This window comes from Lineus longissimus, chromosome 10, assembly GCF_910592395.1.
Source record: "Lineus longissimus chromosome 10, tnLinLong1.2, whole genome shotgun sequence".
Taxonomy (NCBI): Eukaryota; Metazoa; Nemertea; class Pilidiophora; order Heteronemertea; family Lineidae; genus Lineus; species Lineus longissimus.
Window position 1 is genome coordinate 3,433,139 of NC_088317.1, and position 21,286 is coordinate 3,454,424.

Consider the following 21,286-nt stretch of genomic DNA (forward strand, 5'->3'; position numbering starts at 1 on the left):
TCTTTAGACATGTGACACTTTGATCGACAGATCCACTTTAGTGTTACATGACGTGGACCATTGATATCAATCTGACTGACCATTCAGCTGTTTAAAAATCCAATGGAATCAGCCTGTCCTCGCACCTTTTTGTACTGACGCTGTTGACACCTTGCCACATCAATAAATGACAAGCGATTATTACAGAGCACATTTAGAAATATCAAATCTCTGACCTATTTTTCAGAGGCCTTGAGTAAAAAGACCTCTCAACAAACGCATCGCCATACAAAGTTCAGCGCACCCTGGCGTAAACAGTTTGGTTTAACAATATCGTCATGTTTAGCTTTACTTTGGTCAAGCACATGGGAAAACTCTTTTAACGATGCCTTCCAGTCGGCGTTCGGAGATTCTGTCTCATATTGTAGTGGCCGTATTATCTTCCCTAATCATTTGTTCTTTCATGCTTGTGATAATTAATGTACAATTTGGGGAGATTTTGGCTAGACAAGACGAGCAGATTAAAGAACTTAAGGTTGCCATTGCAGAAGCCAAGGCATGCTGCAGGAAAAAGGAAGCCTCCACAGCTGTGGTAAGTAGTTATAATGAACGTCCCAGCGCCGTATTTAGCGGGGTCGGGGAGGTAACGGGGGCAAAAGCCACCCCGGACATCGCCAAAAAACTTGTTTTTTTTTCATGCTGATTTGGGTCCTTTTGGGACCCTAAGGTGTTCTGTCCCAGGGTTGAAAAGTTAAATACGGCCCTGCGTCCAAGACGATAGACTAGGCCTATTTGGAATCTTGACTATTTTGGATAATATCTGTATCAGGATTTCTGACCTAACAAAGTTTAACGCTCTTTAATTTGCTTCACAATTCACACTTTGCATGCTTGGCACATTGGAACATAAATGCTGTCTGCGTCCAACATTTGCTTACAAAAAAAATTTCATACCAATTTGGCAAAATACTAGTTTGCTTAAGAAATACTTTTTGATTTGATTATGTTTTTGCGAATAATTTCACGCTGATACCTTTTGCATTCAGAGAAGTTTGGCAAAACGTTGATCAAGCTGACATTGCCAAAAAAATAAACATTTCAAAATAAAGAACCCTTTATAATTACATTGCTGGGCAGACTGAAATTCTAAAGTTTGGCTTGAGGTGCACTCGAAGGGTGGCTACAGAAAAAGCTCCGGCAACTTGCCAGAGATACCGCCAAGGGAAACCTCTTCACTCAAGCTTTGATCTACTCATAAAATATATTGTTTTGAAGTCTGAGATATCAAAATCAATGATTCTCAGTTGTATTGACATTTCTAGTACGATACTTCACCTTGTTGACCATTTATTCTCTTTGAGCTTCTTACATGATATCAAATGCGAACATTAGTCATAAATTTAGTGCTGGCATTTCATCGGAATTTGCAAGTGATATGAATTTCATACCAGAGTCCAAAACCAGCAAACTTCCTAAAAACACTTTTTCCAAAAATAATTGCGCTTGAAACATCTCTTGTTGCATTGCATAATAGAAAAAAAACTAGTGAACATTTTTCCCATCTTGATAGGAACTTAAGCCTGCGGTGGTAAGTGTCATATGATGAAAATTAAAAGCTTTCCTTCATGTAAAAGCTTCCTTCACTTGCATCACGGAAAAAAGTTACTTTGCTTAATATAGTCTTGGCGGATTTGATATATCAATTTGTAAAATTAGACCGCAAATTAGGCTGCTGTTTTTAATAGGAAACACAACATATCCGCATCGGTGCAGGAATTAACTACTTGTAATAAAGAACTAATTCATATTTATAACCGAGCCGAATATAGAAAGAAAAGTTCAACAGGTCCAGGCGGCGTCTTGTTTACGGGACCGCTAACGGCCCCGGGAGAATTCCCAGCAACAACCAATATCAACTTACGCTTTGGATTATTATACAGTTCAAATATTCATAAGAGCCAAATATCGCCGGACCAAAACTTAGGCTATCTTGTCCCTGTTTACAGGATTGCTGGCGGTCCCCTGGGGCTATCCAAACACGATCAGGGAATCAAGGCACCAAGAAATGTTATTTGTTGGAAGAAAAATACAAAAAAATGTATTACAGCCAATCACAGACTTGTTTTTTAGCGATTTGAAGGCCATCGACCTAATTAGCATAAACATCGTGATTTCACCCCCCCGGCTCACATTCATAGAAATAAATGCGAGAGGCTTTTTTCTGGAGATACTTTTGTCAAATGCGATCAAGAGACAGAACGGCTCCCGGAATTGGGTTATTCCGGTGCTGATATTCTACGAAAGGGACTATAGGGCAAGATTTCAAACGTTTTCTGAGTGAACCCAACCACCTCTGAATTCTGAAAGAATCTCAGAACTTTGAAAGGCTGCCTTATTATTATGCTGATTCACTGCGTATGTTCCCAAAATAGTTTTCATTGAAAATAATCGTACCAGGTAAAAAGCCATCAAAATAAAATTCAGTTGTCATAAACGAAATAAGTAGACCATTTAACAAATTTCCTGAAAATTTCCTTTTTTAGGTGTAAGCACAGACTGTAGCTTCTTTCAGACTGTGCTGTAAGACAAGGGGGTCATTGTCTAAAGTAACAAGTGGCCAGTAACTTAATTGAGAAGCCCTATCATTTCTTCTAAAGTCGAATCCAAGATGGCCACCGGCTGAGCTTGTGGACGCTTGTACATCATACATGTAGACAACAAATCTCCCATCTTACACACAAATGTCATGTGGAAAAAGTCCCGGCCTGCTTTTAATTTGATTTAATTTTAGGCCGGGTCTATTTGGCAAGCCGCTCGCCGAACAGGCATCTTTTTTTGTCCTGTTTGGAGAGCCGCTTGCCAAACAGCACTAAAAAGCCACCCTGTTCGGCCAGCCGGACTTGCCAAACAGGTAAAAAATCTACCCTGTTTGGTGAGCTGGAGACTTTACTTTGATATTAATGAGTTCGGCTCTCCATTCAGGACAAGAAAAAGTCGCTGTTTGGTAAGCCGGGCTTGCCAAGTAGTCACTTCCTTAATTTTATGACTTTAAAAAATTGACTTTAAACGCTGTTTATGATGACCAGATCCGGATCCAAATGGCCGAGTGGTATAGTCATCCGTCTCGTAATTAGGAGCGAGAAGGTTCGACACCCGTTGATAGCTTGTTCCTTTGCGGCCATTTGGTTCGCCACGAATTAGCGAATATATGATGTGACCAGCCTTTTCGTCTGACATTAAAAAGAGGAGTCTAGGAGTGAATGTCTCATGTCTCGTAAGTCAATTATGGCCAGCCCTTTTAGAAGGAATGACACTGCAATTAACAAACTACACTTCACTTCTGTATATATCAAATATGATACGTGACAATATTACCGATAAAAAAAATGTAAATTCTACCCAATCGGGGATTCTATCCATTTTCATGACTGCATCTGTGTTTGATTTTATATTCCGTCTCGTACTCAATACATACAGTGTTATTATTCAATGACGACCTCAAAATAATTTGACATTGCCAATCAGAATGGCGGCATTACCAAGAAATCGAAAGGCCAGGAAATCTCAGTGGGCCCAGTAATAATACATTGTTTTATCTTCTACGCATAAGTGAATTCTATACTTACATACATTAGCTAATATTTTTAACACGTCATATATTTCTCAGACGAACAAATTGTGACCATTCCTTCGAATTGATATGTAATGCTGGGCATACTACATTTATATAAAATGTCTGAAGTGATCGGACAGCCGTCTCGTTTTTTTCAAGGCCTCCTCTGTTCGGCCAAAAATTTGAAAATTCAACTTGAATTTGAGAATTTTCAATTGTCAATATGTACCGAATATAAATTTCCTTATTGCTGTTGTGTGATATGCAAAGGTTCTGCGAATCTACGTGCATTATAACTGTACAACGGCTGGCATTTTTTTAAATTATCATGAAAGTTCCTGCGTTACAAGAAAATACATGTCTATGCAATGAACAGGAACGGCCATGACTTTAAAGGCATACGTCGTTCGTTAAAATTTGAAATTTGTAATTGAATTTGAATTTGAAAATTTCCAATAGCGTTAATACGTACTCGATGTAAATTTCACCATTGCCGTTGTGGAGACAAATATACAAAAAATACAAGGCCGAGTCTATTTGGCAAGCCGCTCGCCGAACAGGCATCTTTTTTTGTCCTGTTTGGAGAGCCGCTTGCCAAACAGCACTAAAAAGCCACCCTGTTCGGCCAGCCGGGCTTGGCAAACAGGTAAAAAATCTACCCTGTTTGGCGAGCTGGAGACTTTACTTTAATATTATTGAGTTCGGCTCTCCATTCAGGACAAGAAAAAGTCGCTGTTTGGTAAGCCGGGCTTGCCAAGTAGTCACTTCCAAAATAAAAACACCGAGTTTCAGGTTATTTGTGTGCAGAATAACTGCACTGCGGGCGCCGGGCATTGTGTATAACTGCAGTATTTTCCTGGACCACCAGTTATTACGAACGGCGTATCTCTTTAAGCATTCTCTAGGGTAATGCTCCTTTGCCAAGGGAGATATTTCACTCGACTTGTTCATTTTAAGACTTTAATTTTGTGCTGCATAATTTCCCTTTTAGGCTAATATTCTATAAATTTGAAAGCTGCTCTTGTTTGTATGACTCGGTCTTCAAACTGCCAAAAGTTCGCGCCCATGACTGCTGGAATTCTAACTTGTTGGTTGAGAACAGAGTTACAATTATACTGGCTACTAGAAATCCACCAGGAGTAGTTTTCAAAGGTATTAGTACACATATGTGAGTTAAGTTGGAGAATGTGTTAAAGATGGTTTTTCGCTCATAGAGCATATCAAAATCCTGGCACCACTGAGGTACTCTCAAACAATTGTAAGAGTTAATTATTAATTAAAAGTGAAGAAGCTAATTACTACTAAATTGTCCTTTTATAAGCTATGTAACAGCAAATAGTAAGACGCACACAATTTCTAGGGTCAATCATATTTTCACCTTTCTCGAAGACAGTGATATTTGTCATATAAGGAAAACTCGAAAATGATGTCCTCACCAGAAGAGTCTTCTATTTTTTTCGAGATTCCCTGGCTAATATGACTACCCATTAACTATTAACCTACATGTACTAATTCCTTCCTTGAAAGCGCGTCAATGGTATTTAGTATGAATAGAAGGACGGTATTCGACTATAAGTATACTTGCAAGTACAGATTAACCATACATACATGTCCTTTATTGCATACTTCATACTTGTAAAACCAATCACACAAGTATACTGAATGACTCGGAAAATTCTAAAATCGGAGTCTGCAGCTCAAACGTGGATTACTAAAAGTGGTAATCAGTTTTTAAATTGCCATAATATCATGTTGAAAACACTCTTTAAAAGACAATCGTTTATAACTGATTAAATTCTTGAGTTACATTTCATGGTGCGAACGTGCGAGTGATTGTGAAATTATCTTTTGGTAACATGTAAAACCTCGCCTGAAAATGGTTGTCCACTTTTTTGTCATTCTTGTATTCTTTCAATATACGCCACCTCTCGATATTTCAAACCTAACCTTGTACATGACGAAGAAGTGAATTTTTTGGTGATCTTCTTCAGTTGGTAAAGTAATTGCGAGTTTTATAAATTAATTGAACAAAATGTCTATTATTTGTGGTTGGGGCATTATTTTACAACATTTTGTTTTATCACAGAGTAAATCGTCTGTCTCAAGTTACTGGGTATATTATAAATATCATGTTTTCTACAATATCATTGTTCGGGATTAACCAATCAGAATACAGACATGACACCTTCCCTCATCAATATTCATATCACCATACGAGGATTAATGCAAATGATCCAATTCAAAAGAAATGCAAAATCAATTCTGATATCGCATTCCGATATCGCATACACAAACAAGATGATTTTGTGTTTGAATACGAGTGGTGACACTATAGTCAAAATTATAAGCAATGGAAAAAACCTGAAAAAAGGAAATCATGTGAACTGCTAGAATATTTTACTTACATTATTTTGTTATCTAAACGTACATGAAAAACGAGAAAAGGGCTGAGTATTCCGTATATTCTAATTCATAATCCGCGTTGTCACTCTTACCACTGTCAACTTTTCATGACAATATCCACAAATTTCATCCATTAAATCACTATCCACGATCCGAAATACACATGAATTATCACTATCCATTGAATCCAACTGTAAATACTCAACTATGTGACACAGATACTTTGCCTGTGATGCTTGTTTTGTTGGTAACAACTTTCTGAAATATCCAAAATGTTTGAAGAAGAAAATATCGCAATCATAATTAAGCCAAATGTTCTGCCAAGTTATCCAAATATTCATAAAGATTTGTTCGCCTTCACAATTTCTAAAATCAATCAAATTTTAACTTCCATCAGTACCTATTGCACTTACAGTCATTTCATGAAGACAGTGTTTCCAGATGTTTCCAATTGTAGTGTACAAGTTTGAATGAGCTTTTACCGGTTTTACCACAGTAACACAAGTTTCTGCTTAGAAATGAAACTGAACGTTTAGCTTACCCCATACATGTGTTTCCTAGTATTTTAGATAACCAACATTCGCACTCTTGTGATCCCAACTTCCTGAGATGTAATGAAAAATTTCCCAACTCAGCTCTAACTTCATTCCTTCGGAATGTTAAAAATTTTACGTGGGTCGGAAACTGGGAATTCCAAAATCCCCGTTGAGAGATATCACGGGACAGCGCGGTCATTACTTAAAATCACAATAGCCTATCACCATAGCTCAAATTAATACAAGGAAGATGATAATGTGTGACGTCAATAAATCATTTTTTTCATTGAATTGAAAACTGAATGAAAAAAACACTTGTTGTACTCATCATATATACAGGCCGATATCATTGGCTCGGTCCACTTGTTTGACTCTACATAACATACAATTCCATTGGGAATGACATTCACCCTGGCAGAGGCTCGCAAACATGGACGAACAATAGTGCAATAAGTTCATTCGCCAATGCGATAAAACTTTCCATGCATAGTATTTTTGTATCAGTCTGCACAACGGGGTTCAATAAGTATTTATTCATCGGATATCAACGTAAATCTCAAATTCAAGTTCGATAATAGCGAGTTTTCGCAAATCCGAAACGCGAACGTTAACGCCTATCTCATTGCTATTAACAGCTTACCCTTCGAGTACTGAAAGACAAAGTTGTATGATAGCCCCCCCCCTGCCTGCAGAAGTCAAGAGGAATGCACAAATTCGGTTTTTGTCACGGGTATGTGTAGGCTGTGTCTTTATTTGATGTCACAAAGAGGCAAGATTATAGGTTAAAAATAGTTTGATTGCCATATCAGACACACATTTTGATACCATTCGCGAATGGAGTCTAGTTCGGGACTGTGAGCGTCGACCGACACCAAAATCAAACAATTATTGCCAATAAACCAAATTATTATGTTTTATTTGTCTTCTTCAGAGTCCGTTGCCCACCCCCGCAGCTTACCAACATGCAGAGAGACCAGTGCGCTCCATCAGACACCGGCGGAAAAGGCGTAAGTTTGGGATACTTCTCCACGTGTCCTCAAAGTTTTATCTTCTGATGATGTAGTGTCTTGTTGGGCCAACCTGTGTATGTAATAAGTTTTTTGATTGGGCGGACGTTGCGTGGTCGTTGCCGTCGCCTGTTGTTGCAACCGACCAGCCTTGGCAGTGGGGACGGGAGCAAAATCCTATCGGAGACCAAATTGCACTTTGGAATGTGATTGCGACGGAACGGCAGACAATCCTGGGTACAATTTGTGTCAAACATCTAGGCAAGCACAAGACTTTGACTACGCCTGATACGCAACATGTGCTGCATGTATTTCAGGTCATCAAGATAATCGTCGCCAGGTGGTCAGAGATCTGCGACACAAAGTGAGTGACTTGCAACACAAATTTAATAACATTCTAGCGATGGTAAGCATATACGTGTTCAGTGGAATTGTTGGCGCCCTTACCTTGCTGGATGTTTTAGAAAAATGCTCGTATCATGACGGTCACATGACAAAAATTATCTCACAATGATATCAACCGACTTTATATTACTTTAACCATGAGATTATCCAATGCAAAGAGCAGTAACGTTTAGTTCATCTGTTGACTCCTAGGTGGCCGACCTGCATCCTTCAGTCCTGCCACCTAGAGTTTGAATTCCTTTTTTGATAAGGTCGTTTGGATATGCTCATCTTTCAGATCAACTCGCCCCCGATCCCAGCCATCTTCCAAGTGACAGCAGAGAACCAATCACACAGTACGTGTATTAACCATTCACTGTCAACTGCAAACAATTTCCGTTGTTTTATTATCCCGGATTTCGCAAGTAACCTGGAATCGCGAAAATTAAAATAGCACATTTTTTGTGGATTGAAAAAACTGAAATGAATTCCGTAATCCGCGAATATAAAACGTAAAAAGTTCAGAAAAAAAAGCGAATCGAAAATATAAATCAGCACGAAATATGGTGGTTAAAAGTAATACAACACCTGATACAGTTTAGGCGTGGTTTATTGGTGAACTTTGTATAGACGTTGCCAGTTGGTCATTAGTATCACAGCCAACAACACCACCCCGAAATAAGAGTATACCTTCAAAACCCTCGAGAAATTGTTTTAAAAAGAAAAGTGAGGATAACGTATGCACATAAACTATCAAGAATTCATCAAGATTATTATCTTGCAAACGCCCCCTATTGTCAAAATTTGGAACCTAGTGCTAGTTACGATGCTGTACAAATTCCTAGTTTTTATGAATTCTCGATACTATGATTTGGGTGATTCACTTGAATTGAGACTTTTGATAATCCATTGTTTATGCAATAAATTTAGTAATAAATGCATTCATCCGTACTAATTTACCTTCTAGACGTCAACAACTACACGGTGTATTGGCAAGAAGAAAATACCGACATTTTGGACAGCGACGAGGATCCAACCTTAATTGCTGAATCGGACCCGGTACATTATGGCAGGATCGTTGGAATCAAAGTGAAGAAACAAGGCTTTTTCTCTGTCTATGCACAGGTCAAATTCAAAGGAGTTCATAGGTAAAACTGCTAATTGATTTCTAAATTAATTTGCCTTTGTTCCTCCATGGCCAATTGGCCTGAAAAAGTTAAGTTCAAAATTCTGAGTAGATTTCTTGGCTTAGGAAAAAAATAGGGTTTTCTTGGATGATTCCCGGGAAATAATGGACCTTTTTTCGATCAAGGAGGTTTCCAGAGACGATACATCTGACTTTCTTGTCTTTGAGTATGGACTTATGACTCGACGCCTTAAAAAATGTAAGGGCCTACTGTGATACAACCCCTACATTCTAAGCCCGGTGTAGAAGTTTAAAATGTCCTAGGATAGAATGCCCGGGAACAAAGGATTCTATTATGGGCTTCAATCTCTGAGCTATTGACGGTCAGGGTCTCTATAGAACCATATTGCAGAATACAATAGGGCCTGACACTTTTTCAAGGGGGGCATTTGTTACTGTTACACCGGCGCCCTACCAGTAGGTGCTCAATCATTCAGTGTTATGGAAAAGTTTAATTTTAAATGGTGACTACAGACATAAGTTAGGCAGGTCAGATTAAGTTACACAAAGTTGCCGATTGTCGCTCTCATATCTCGCAGTACATCGAAACAATTCACGCTTGAACGAGGATAGATAAATCAAGAATCCTCCCCTAACTGTACTAGTCACCTGCCAAATTGATTCCCTAGCTCCTGCCTACAGTTCTCCTTTAAAGAATGGGTTATCTTTCAAATAAAATAGGCATTTTAACCATTTTAGATCTATGGGCAGGGTCGATAAACCATACCAGACATACTACATCACGAAGGCACCGGATGGCCTTCCTAATAAGAGAGTCATTTTGCTAGAGAAGACGATAACGCAGGCTTCACCGTAAGTAATTTGTGTAGTTGTTTAAAGGACTTTCGTTTAATTTGGGCATGCGATAATATGTTGGTTTCTCATACAAATATGGCTTCCAAAAAGGATAATTGAAAAATCGTTCAACTGCTATAACAATGCACGAGAACGGGGTGAACCTATAGGCCTGTTCGATATTTTCTAACCATGTGCAAAGCATGAGGGTGAGACCACAATTGGGCATCGTCATAGATGCCAACTACTTGATGATTCCCCTCCGATTTTCAGAGACAGGAGAAACCGCGGCAATATCGAAGCAATTGACATGGCCTTCAGCAGAAAGTTTTTCTACCTGGAAGTCAACGATGTGGTTTACCTTCAGATTGGGCAGATGATTTCGCATGTCATATTTGACAAGGAAACGTACCTAGGTCTTGTTTATTATGGCGACAAGCGAAGTGACTATAGTGCCTGATAAGTGCAAACAAGTCATACTTGACTTAATCGTACGTTTCCACGACCAAACAAAATTGAGTTTTCAGTGTGTTCATTCAGAGGTCCACTTGGTATTCAGCACTGAGAATGAACATGTAACTGCGACGTTGGTTGAACAGACAAAACAGACATGAAAGAAAACATGCAAACTCACCTTTCGTATTTCCAGTTTGGTCAGTTTATATTTCCGAAGATAACGGGTGTGCATCTGGGGTGTGCCATCTTGACCTTCAATGTATTGACATTGCCACGCTTCCACACAACGGGCGTCAGTATGGGCGGAGGCAATATCGCTGGAAGCTCAGCATAGTGTGCGTGCGTGACCTGCTTGCATCGTGTGAGGGTTTATGGCGGCGTTATTGGTGAGTTTGGTGTGGCTGTCCATGTGTCCCGAGCATGTGAGAATGAAATGTTACCGCAGCGATCGTAGGGGAAGATTTAGGCAGCAGCGCGTGACTGGAGAAGGTCGACGAAGGCAGTGGACGGCCTCTATATCATGCTCCAGATGGAACCAACAGATTTAACTCAAGTGGCCTAAGTCAATTACAAGTCTGTCAACTTTATTCATTACGTTATTTTACCACTTACCTCGTAGTGAAACGAATTCAGGCCTAGCCAAATACACGGTCTATTGTCTGTAAACAAAGCCCGCTCGCACCTAGGCCTAAATACGTACTGTTCTACTGTCTTATCATAGGGTTATCAACGCAAATCTTGATAACATCAACCTCACGTAACATCTTTCATGGTGGTCGATTCGCCTAAACCAAAATACACGTAGTGTTTTTTACACGTAGTGTTTTAACTTCACTTGGATTACAAATAACACAAAAGATGCAAGATAGAGGGTTGCTCAGGGAGTAACAAACCTTTTAGCAAAGTTCTAAAAATATTTTCCAAATTTAGAGTATAAAACTTATAAACCTTTGGTTTTGATTTATATGTGGATTGATGTGTATTGATGTACATGAAACAACGTGTCAACATGATGTTATTAGCTAACATGCTTTCTAACAACAGAGCCCTTTATGCCAAGTTTGCCGTTAAGGCCTAGGTATTGTAGGGCAAGGTTTCGCTGAATCTATTCAGAGTTTATAAGAAATACATATTCATGCAGCGAATGATTACTTAGTACAATTTTTTTACAACTTTATTGTTGTACCAGTCCCTTTTCTGGAGACGAGGTGGTCAACGAATGTTTTAATTCTATCAAGGTTCTGATGGCGTTAAAGAATGCATTACGCAATGTTTAGTGTACATTTTGTAGATCGTATCTAATCATGTACTAAGTCCCGGTGACTTAAATTCTAGTTCGTGTTTTTGAAGTTGGGCGGAAATCGTTAAATGACACAGAATACAACGACAAGTCCAGAGGTCCGGCGCTTCTTTGGTCGCCACTGTTTATAGCGAAAAACCAATCAGAATGCCTGTTACATCGGGCATGGTGGGGATATTGAAACTGCGACACATTCGCGGTTGGGAATTATTTGAAAAAGTCATATTTTGTAAAAGAAGAAAAGAAAAAGAAGATGAGTTTTGGCATTGATTCCATGACTGTGCTTTGTAAATATACGTGTGCTGCACATGCACGACTTTGTATTTTTCTAGTTTAATAAAATTTTCACGAATGACTGAGCAATTTTCTTTATACTCTTTGGTATTGTGCCATTAACCATACAACACGAGATTTTGAAGTGCTCGAAGCATTATACCAGGAGTTCCCACCTAAACTGATAGAGGCGATGGCCCTGGTACTTCGTCGCTTCTAGAACAGGGAACGGTCGTTCCAAGGGAACTGACGAGTAGTGATACGACAGTTATGTATATCTGCAATCACTACTGGCTACCTGCGGCCGAACAAGATCGAACAACCTCAGCTGATCTACATGAAGCTTATGTACAAATGTACACACCGGATGCATCATAGAGGCACATCTCACATTAAGTAACAACAATGTAAGCAAAAATAGCAACATCATGAAAATCAAGAAATATTTATCGGCATTCTTATCGTGTGAGTTTACATGATTTTCTAACTTCATTACTACTTTCCTCACGTTTTTTTTAATGCGGCCTGTCAATATTATGACGAATGATGAGCGAGCATACAAACTGTCGATGTGGGAAAACATCGCAATGAAGACATAGGATATTTCCCCGAATGCGTGGCTAGAGAGTGGGACAAGGAAAAAATACACTTGATTCAAATGTCTGAATTTTATTAAAAAGATTGACTGTACAGGATAGTTTACAATATTTACACCAACCTAACCACATATAGGCGCTGTCCCCACTGCACAGTACCAATCTCAGAATGTCCGACATTCAATTCTACGACGATCTGCGCATGTTTTTGCGTATTGTCCAATACGTATTTATTAGTTTTAAGACTATATGTCTCACCCCGGAGAAGCAAAACCATAGTGTTCCCAAAGAGCCCCAGATCCAAAGTCCAAGGATAATAAGAACTGAATTGAATATTTTGAACCAGGGAGAAGGTTTTTGCCAAGACACGGTTTCGGGTGACGCGGAACTCAGAAACACGAGAAGCCCGGAACCGCGTAATGCTCGGGCTCGGAATTCGCTCAAGGTCTCATGTATCGGACCCGGTAAATTTTATAAGTCCAAAGAAAGCCGTCTTGTCTGTATGGTATATCCGAACGGCAATGTCTAGGGGTGCAGTGTTTATTGCCAAATAGACTTTTGAACCATTTTCTATCCTCGCCATGATCCCGAAATAGCATGTTCGAAATGTCTTGTTTGTTCCATCTGATCTGGCCGTCTCCACGCATCTTGCTAACTCTTTCCTGTTGCCGCTGGCGTCGTAGACCCATAGCCCCTGCGCCACACGCGGTCCAATATCGTTAACAATTAGCTGAAAAACAGAGGAATGATATATATATATACATGTATTAACTTATCCAGTCAATAGGGAGGTTAGATCGGGCCCGGCTCCCGAGAACGAACATGTGGTGAACGCGGAGTCGGTTCTGGGAGTGGCACCGCGCGTTTGCGGTTTAGAAATTCTCGCAGCTCGACGAGTACGAGAAGTCAGTAAATTACGACAAGAAGAACTTCCAACTTGAAGAGTCACAAGTCATTAGGAAACACCAGTGAAACTGATGACGTCACACAGTAGACACGTTCTTGGAGAAGAGGTCTATCGTAACCTTGCCATGACTTCACTGACACGGGTGAAAAGTATCGTTGTACAGTGATCTAGTCTTCAGCATCGTGAAACTCTGTTCGCCTGTTTCTCTCATCGTTGAGGTAAGGCAATTGCATAGTACACCAAATGTATTATTCCAAAGAAAAGAATCGGCAGCATCTTCCCATAGGAGGCCTTTGTATCGCTCCTATAATGATTTAAAGTCCAGGGCGTTGTGATATTCGTAAGGATGCCTGGCTAAAACAGTTGATATGTCATTGATCATACCTGTCCATAGATGAAATAGACGCCTCCCTCGGTGACCCTCACCGTGCCATCAGCCGTATTGAGAACGTAAAGTTGTTTTGCACCATTGGTCACCCAGCTGGCATATTGCCACATGCAAATCTTGCCATCTAAAAAAGAGCGGGCTATATTTAGCAAATTGTTGAGAATGCCAAATTAATAAAGAGATTTTCTTGGACAGTTGCACGTGCATATCGGTGGGCGGGAGATATTGGCTAATTCTAAAACAAATTACATGTATGGTCGAGAAGGGTGATGCACCCTGTTTTAGATGTACACTGCAGCTTTTGATCATCTTGTTCCATCCGGCCGAGGGGAAAGTCTCATTTAGTAAAGCGGGAAAATATCACTTTAAAGGCCTGCTCCTTAGGTTAAAAAATTTGAATTTGAAAATAAAGATGATTCAGTTGGTCTTTCCTTAATAGTAACACGTACCGGCGGTTGTTTTCAAGTATGTTTCCCGTGTGCTTAGAAACTTATTTTTACAGTCTGAAAAGGAAAAAGATTAAATAAGAATCACTGGAAAGACGTGGATTACTGGGTGACACAAAAAAGATTACGACTCTTTTGACTTTGAAAAACCCCCAGAGTACATTGGACCAATACAATGAAAGGGTCTTTCCGAGAAATGAAATCTTTCCGAGGATAATAAAGTAACATGCGAGTAAAGACTTGAATAACGATCTGGCGCATACAATGAAATTGGCTGAACAAGCTCCCTCAGCTCTTGAATGAATAGATTTTATCATGGTTTCTAGTGAATGAATAGATTTTATCATGGTTTCTCGTGAATGAATAGGTTTTATCATGGTTTCTCTTGCCTAATACTGGACTGTTTATCACAACTGTATAGGAGAACTTGGGGAAACAGAACACGGTTAGATATATGTTGTAACCGCGGTTTGGGTTACGCACTTTTGTTGTTTGGACCACTCCCGCCTTCAAAATGCCCAAGTCGGTCTTCGTACTGAAAATGAACCACAATTTGGATAAGTTTGAACTTCACATAAGTGTCACTTTATTAAAAAGCCCTGCAAATCTAATCAGAAACTACTTAAAAGGTCAAACGTCACCCCGGAGCAGCGCACGGGCGGGGGGGGGGGTATCTTATATATATTCTGGAACTACCAAAACCATTTTGACAACAATGGAAACGATAACACAGATAATGTGAAGTTTGAACAGCAATTAACGAAATAAAAGTGAGATAACTTAAAATGATAAGAACATTTGGAATGGAAATCAAAAGTAGGGCGCTATTCGTCGCTCGATTACTTCGTCCAAAACTACTTTCTTAAGTGTTTGATGTCTTTTCTATTTAATGTCGTACTCCTAAAAAAACTATACCAGACACAAATATCAAAGGTTTCAGTGTATGTTTTTTATCACAGCATTTAAGTATAAATTAATGACTGTCTTTTTGGAACTCGCCCAGTAGACGTTCCATTGATGCATACAGAGGCATCGCATGTTACAGGCCATAACTTAAGAAACTAAAACACACACCAAAACAAAATAATTTATTTTACATGTAGACGTCTTACCTTTGTTCGTGTGACCTGAGCCGGGGTCGAAAGCTGAAAATGAAATCAATGCTATTTTTAAAATAGGCCCAAAACCAGAACCAAAACTAGGCCTGAGAAATTCCAATTTGAATCTTTTGATGTGATTACCAATTGGGGATTGCACATCGGTTCTATGAGAATATGCAAAACTAAAACTGGAACTAAGACTTATGTATACATAATTATAGGTAGAAGCAACGATATTTCAGTAGGCTACATCACACCGGTCATGCCAGTTGCACGGCAAGTTTCGATACTTTGATGTGGCCTAAAATCCTGAGTGGACCTCTCACCGACCGTTCATATCCGGGCAATTGTATGCAGCTGCAATCGAGAACTTAAGGCACAGGACTAGCTTTACTCAGAGTCTTTCTATAGAAAGACTCTGCTTTACTGAAGGAATGGACATCTGCAACTGAACATTCAGGGCGGAGGACAACTCTGGTATTATGTCTACTTTGATGTACTTTCACATTGTATTATGTCTACTTTGATGTACTTTCACACGGTATTATGTCCACCTTGATGTACTTTCACATGGTAATATGTCTACCTTGATGTACTTTCACATGGTAATGTGTCTACCGTGATGTACTTTCACATGGTAATATGTCTACCGTGATGTACTTTCACATAGCATAATAGTCTACCTAATGTGGTTCTTTTCACATGGTATTATGTCTACTTTGATGTACTTTCACACGGTATTATGTCCACCTTGATGTACTTTCACATGGTAATATGTCTACCTTGATGTACTTTCACATGGTAATATGTCTACCGTGATGTACTTTCACATGGCATAATAGTCTACCTAATGTGGTCTTTTCACATTGTATTATGTCTACCTTGATGTACTTTCACATGGTAATATGTCTACCGTGATGTACTTTCACATGGCATAATAGTCTACCTAATGTGGTCTTTTCACCCGGTATTATGTCTACCTTGATGTACTTTCACATGGTAATATGTCTACCGTGATGAACTTTCACATGGCATAATAGTCTACCTAATGTGGTCTTTTCACATGGTATTATGTCTGCCTTGCATTGATGTACATTCACATGGTATTATGTCTGCCTGATGCACTTTCATGTGGTATTATGTCTACCTAATGTGTTTTTTTCACGGGGTATGTCTACTTTATGTGTTTTTTTCACGTGGTATTATGTTTAGTCTACCTTGATGTACTTTCACATGGTATGCCTACCTGTTTTTTTAATGCCTCTACCTCCTTTTCTACTTTGTCGAGTCGTCCTTTAAAAAGAAATGAACACGAGAGATAAATAAGAGGCAAAGATTCGACCAGAAGTTTGTTGATTTCGGATGTTCAGTTTGACCCATTTGAACTTTACATATCTTATCACCAATTGTATTTCTGTTCTTATATTTTCACCTCAGATCCTAGGTTGTTTGGCCTGCTAGATTCATCACAGGGGACTGGCGAAGTTAGGATATCCTGCACTTATAGTACTGATGCACTGTCACGAACTCCGAGACACAATTACGTCACGTTGTTGTCGAAGATGTTGAGTACACTTGTGACAGTCTTAGTTTTATTAGATTGACACGTCAATCTCTTAATGAAATAAGAGAGGATTTTAATAGGTAATGATTTGTATTAGGATATAAATATGTGTAAGACTCTGATTTTATTTAGTCCATTCTTTGCAGTACTGACAATGACATGTTTTGAAAACTTCCTGATTTTTTTCATTTCCAATTGGCATGGGGAGCATGTGCTCTATTTATAAAAACCGTTATAATTAAAGCTATTTCAGCTTGTAAAAACTCCATCGAGTCCGAGGTTTTCATTGTGTGTTGAAGTAGAGAATGAGTTAGTATCTCTGATCGGATGTAATGTAATAATTTGTAATGAATGTATGGGTTCTACGCTCGGGCGAAATTATTTAAATCACGATATCACTTAGGCCTGATAGAAATTATTTATACCTTGCATTTGCCCTTTCCGACAATGAGGGCTGCTGGGCGAACCAAGGGCACTGATAAAACCTAAAATAATCATTTAGGCCAGTTGACTGGAAATAGATTTTCCATCCTCGTGTTTCCCCAAACATCGTCGGCCAACGGTTTGTTGGAAGAGCACTCAGCTCAGGCCATCCTCGAATACCAGTCAGGCGAATGCTCCTCGCCTTGCACATGTCTGGTGCCAAGTGTTGCCCTGAAGTTCAGGATGCAGCTCAGGCACGAACCCAAAATCCTAATCTAATATTTGTTTCATGTCGGAAGGATGGCACTAATAATGTTACCTTTAATATCATTCTCCGTTGAGCAACGATGACGGCAAGCATCTCGGCGTTTCTTTGGCAGGTGATCACACCCTGAAAAAGAGATTGGGCAATATATAATGGAAATTATAATGTACTAATGATACATTTACGTCTTCGCCATCATCTCCGCGCTACATGCATTACTCTTACATCCGAATCATTCGGAAATTTATGAGGCCGTCGGACGTATTCGGGTTTTCTGACGACGAAAACAACGGCATCACGTAAAACAAACATGTATCGAAAATTATACCACTCGAATTGAGAGTCTGGCCCAAAACTTACTTTGTTTGTGGCATGTGGTTTTCGAACGACGGTATCTTCTGTGAGTTTCATGCAGGAGATCTTTGATGGGGGAAGGGAGACTATAACGCCCTGATTGATGCTGCTCATTTAACCATTCTGTGAAGCTGACGTTTGTGTTGAGCTGCAGACCCTGCAGACGGAATAGTAGCTTTCAAAGAAATATTCACAATAAGCTTATTTCGCGATATTTGTTTATTTAACTTCAAAAGGAGAGTTGCCTCAAAAAGAATCGGTCTAGTTAATGGTTTACGCCATTCTTGTAACTGTTAGAAAATGTACTTTCATGTTGTTTTCAGGTATCTAGAAATAAAAATTGTCACAGTGCAGCTAATATGCAGGCAAATTCGCTGAAACGTGGCATTTATAGTATTTGTATCAGTACACAACAGTACGCAGCTGCAATGGTATATTTTTACAATTTATATTCAGTAGGCAATTACGCAATTGGAAAAAAGTAACAAGTTCGAGCTGAATTTTCAAAGTTTTGAACTAAAGGCTGGCGTGGTGAGAGACTGGGGAGACTTGGCTTAGTAAGTGACGCCCCAGAAAATAAACTGTCAAGACCTGGCAGTAGGAAGGGATCTCCAGATTTTCTGCAGGCTTTGACTTTGGTCGGCTTCAGCGATAAAGCCCGTCACCATTCTCAAACACCCACTGCTTAACAATGTCAATGGACGCAATCTTTACCTTAGCTTGCATTGAATTCGTAGATGAAATCTTTCCCTCCTGCAGGGCTAGCCGCCTGAGATCTTTCACCTCTATCCACAGAATCATCCCGAGACTAAAGTTGCAGAGACCAACGACCGCCACAATTGATACGATAACAACGAAAACGCGATTCCAAGTGACCGAGGGTTTTTTCCTGCTTTGCACTTTGCTGTAACCTTTTTCAGCATCCATTGTTTCCTTTATCAAAAGAGCGCTTATCAAGAGGGAAGTAGCCTTTATACAATTTGCGTCAGTTGTCTGTGCTAATATTCCATGCGGAACAGACATATAATTTTGTAATTCTTTGTTTACCAGGACAAGATCTCACCGTGTATCATGTTCCGAGAGTCTAGCTCCATTGGTTAAAAATGAACGAATCAAATCGCTAATGGGCGAAGTTTGAATTTCAGCTGTGACTTCGTCGAAACCATATCGCCAGGAAATCTTTCCTTCCTGCTCTCAAATCCATACTTTCCAGGCACTAATCGGGCATCTTGCTTATATATACGCCATGCGTACATGAAGTGAGCAGAAATACTTAGCAGTGTTTTGTTTGACACTGGCCTAGTTCTGTATGGTTTACAAAACAACTTCAAGGTATGAAATGCCCGTGACGATATATTGCCGAATCGATATAAGATATCTACTAATATTCTGTCGAAATGCCAAAAATCGTCCTCTATTAAAGGAACTCTCATCTCGAGACCCAGGACCGACAAAAAGTGACTTGAATCAAATAAGTTCGCCACACTATCATCTTGACCACCAACGTTTTTACATCCATATCTCCTGAAGCTTTACCCAGGCTACGTTTAAAGGGAGTATAGACTATGAAGATCTGAATGCCTCACTATATTATACGCTGTTCGAAACAGTGTAACCGATTTTCTCCAATATCCATATTCCTCCCGCAGCCATTCAACGCATTATCCCCTTCACGAAGATTCTACGCCGAGTTCGAATCGTTTGGCGTCATTTTGTATCATTTTCGTAATTTCCGAACATTAAAAAAACACCGGAACAGTCGGAAGGTGCACACATCAAGCTGAGCACCAGTGTGCAAGGGATAGTAGTCCTAGGGCTGATAGTCCGTGTAACAATAGCCCGCATTGCTAAATGTTTTGGTTAGGGTTAGCGGTACAATAGATCATGCTGCTTAATTGATCAAATACAAGCTACCGGACTATGACTCCAGGGGGACTATATCCGCTGTCACACTGGCAGCGTACGAACTTGTCTTGGATAAAAATCGGAACATCTCTGGTGTTAAATCGTACTGGCTTGGACAAATCGTGACAAGATAAGGGGGAGGGTTCCTTTAAAATAGTGAAATGGCCCCCTTTCTGGCAGGGCGCAGTGGACGATGATGATAAAGAAGTAGGGTGTGAATTATTTAATGATAGCCTTTTTACACTATATATTATTCTTAACTACACTCAACAACATATTCTGCTAACATTCCCTGAAGGTTTGTTGACAATTATACATGTACATGTATGACAAATATTGCATTACTCAGGAATATAATGCACATTAAACCACTACATGTATTCATACAACACTGGGCAGGGTACTGTCCGCGTGAACCGAACAACTTTCGCGTCTATTCAATTTTGCGAAATTTCTTTTACAAAATATCTTTCCGTTTTTCTTGTAAAAAATACGTTCGCAATTTTTCATTTTCGCGACTCATAATTAGTCGCAAATTCCACGAAAATAAAACATTCGCGAAAATTGGCGGGTCAAAAACCACTTTTCGAAAATATTAGCGACCATTTTTCAACAAATTAAAAAATTCCATCGCACAGAAGGAAAATCCTAAAATGCTACTTCTAGTCTTTGTCTTTGATTAAAAAAAGAAAATTCGGCTGTTGATGCATCAAGTCATTAATATGGAATTTCCAACACGCGCGCGAGTTTGTGAATAGAATCCTAATGTCCAGATGTTCAGTACAAATCGAGCTAAATGACCTGTACCGGAGTTTTGAACACAGAAAATGAAAACTAAGGTGGTGAAAATGCAAGAGTAAGCTCAAAGCATTTATCTGCACTACAAACAACTTTCTATGATATATTAGTATAACCATGATACAACGCTTATGCATGTTATGAGAATGTTACACGCAGACAATTGGCATTGTGAATCGGGTCAAAATATCAATAGTCGGCAAGCGACAAATTTATATCAGTGCAAATTGATTGACCTGCGCTTGTAATTCCAATGTCCCATTATCAAGATTTCGAAGTAATAGACCTAATTTCGAGGAAATCTATTATGGGACTTTATTTGACATATGTCTTAATACCAGGCCTCGAAAAGAACGCTGACATTTAAACGAGCCATCACGTGGAGTATCCATAACAAATAACAGACAGTCTATAGTTACAACAGTTCACCCGAATGTTTGTTAGACTGCGAATTTGTCCTTGCCTGGAGTGGAATTCGTCACGCATACTATGAACTTATTAACTCTTTCTACTCCAGTCCATAAATGTATTATAAGTGGGGTCATCTCTAAACTAGTGATATTTAGTGACATGATCAATTAATGATATCTCCTACGATCAGCTAGTCC

At 39.4% G+C, this 21,286-nt stretch overlaps 2 protein-coding genes across 3 annotated transcripts; one reads left to right on the plus strand and one right to left on the minus strand.

The window, feature by feature from the left end:
• Positions 1–281: 281 nt before the first annotated feature.
• LOC135494584 (uncharacterized) lies at positions 282–12,013 on the plus strand. 2 transcript variants are annotated; one of them, XM_064782685.1, is made up of 7 exons: positions 282–571; positions 7,463–7,538; positions 7,856–7,944; positions 8,221–8,278; positions 8,890–9,070; positions 9,808–9,921; positions 10,177–12,013. In XM_064782685.1, the coding sequence occupies exons 1-7, from the start codon at positions 365–367 to the stop codon at positions 10,361–10,363; spliced, it is 912 nt and encodes a 303-aa protein (XP_064638755.1). In that variant the 5' UTR covers positions 282–364; the 3' UTR covers positions 10,364–12,013. The 2 variants fall into 2 exon arrangements, with proteins under 2 accessions (XP_064638755.1, XP_064638756.1); XM_064782686.1 differs by having other exon boundaries at positions 7,856–7,902.
• Positions 12,014–12,585: 572 nt separating this feature from the next.
• On the minus strand, positions 12,586–19,213 carry LOC135495086 (uncharacterized). Its single transcript, XM_064783502.1, has 9 exons — positions 18,690–19,213; positions 17,982–18,132; positions 17,676–17,747; positions 16,616–16,662; positions 15,382–15,414; positions 14,753–14,804; positions 14,273–14,326; positions 13,820–13,947; positions 12,586–13,258 (listed from the first exon to the last, which is right to left on the minus strand). The coding sequence occupies exons 1-9, from the start codon at positions 18,996–18,998 to the stop codon at positions 12,977–12,979; spliced, it is 1,128 nt and encodes a 375-aa protein (XP_064639572.1). The 5' UTR covers positions 18,999–19,213; the 3' UTR covers positions 12,586–12,976.
• Between the last annotated feature and the right edge of the window lie 2,073 nt (positions 19,214–21,286).

Excerpts from the sequence above, each read along its gene's own strand:
- LOC135495086 (XM_064783502.1), bottom strand. The coding sequence starts at position 18,998 with ATGTCTGTTCCGCATGGAATATTAGCACAGACAACTGACGCAAATTGT. Across the intron at positions 14,805-15,381 it reads CTCAGGTCACACGAACAAAG|TACGAAGACCGACTTGGGCA; the intron begins GTAAGACGTCTA and ends GTTCATTTTCAG. Across the intron at positions 13,259-13,819 it reads TCTATTTCATCTATGGACAG|CTAATTGTTAACGATATTGG; the intron begins GTATGATCAATG and ends TCTGTTTTTCAG.
- LOC135494584 (XM_064782685.1), top strand. The coding sequence starts at position 365 with ATGCCTTCCAGTCGGCGTTCGGAGATTCTGTCTCATATTGTAGTGGCC. Across the intron at positions 7,539-7,855 it reads CAGACACCGGCGGAAAAGGC|GTCATCAAGATAATCGTCGC; the intron begins GTAAGTTTGGGA and ends CATGTATTTCAG. Across the intron at positions 7,945-8,220 it reads TTAATAACATTCTAGCGATG|ATCAACTCGCCCCCGATCCC; the intron begins GTAAGCATATAC and ends CTCATCTTTCAG.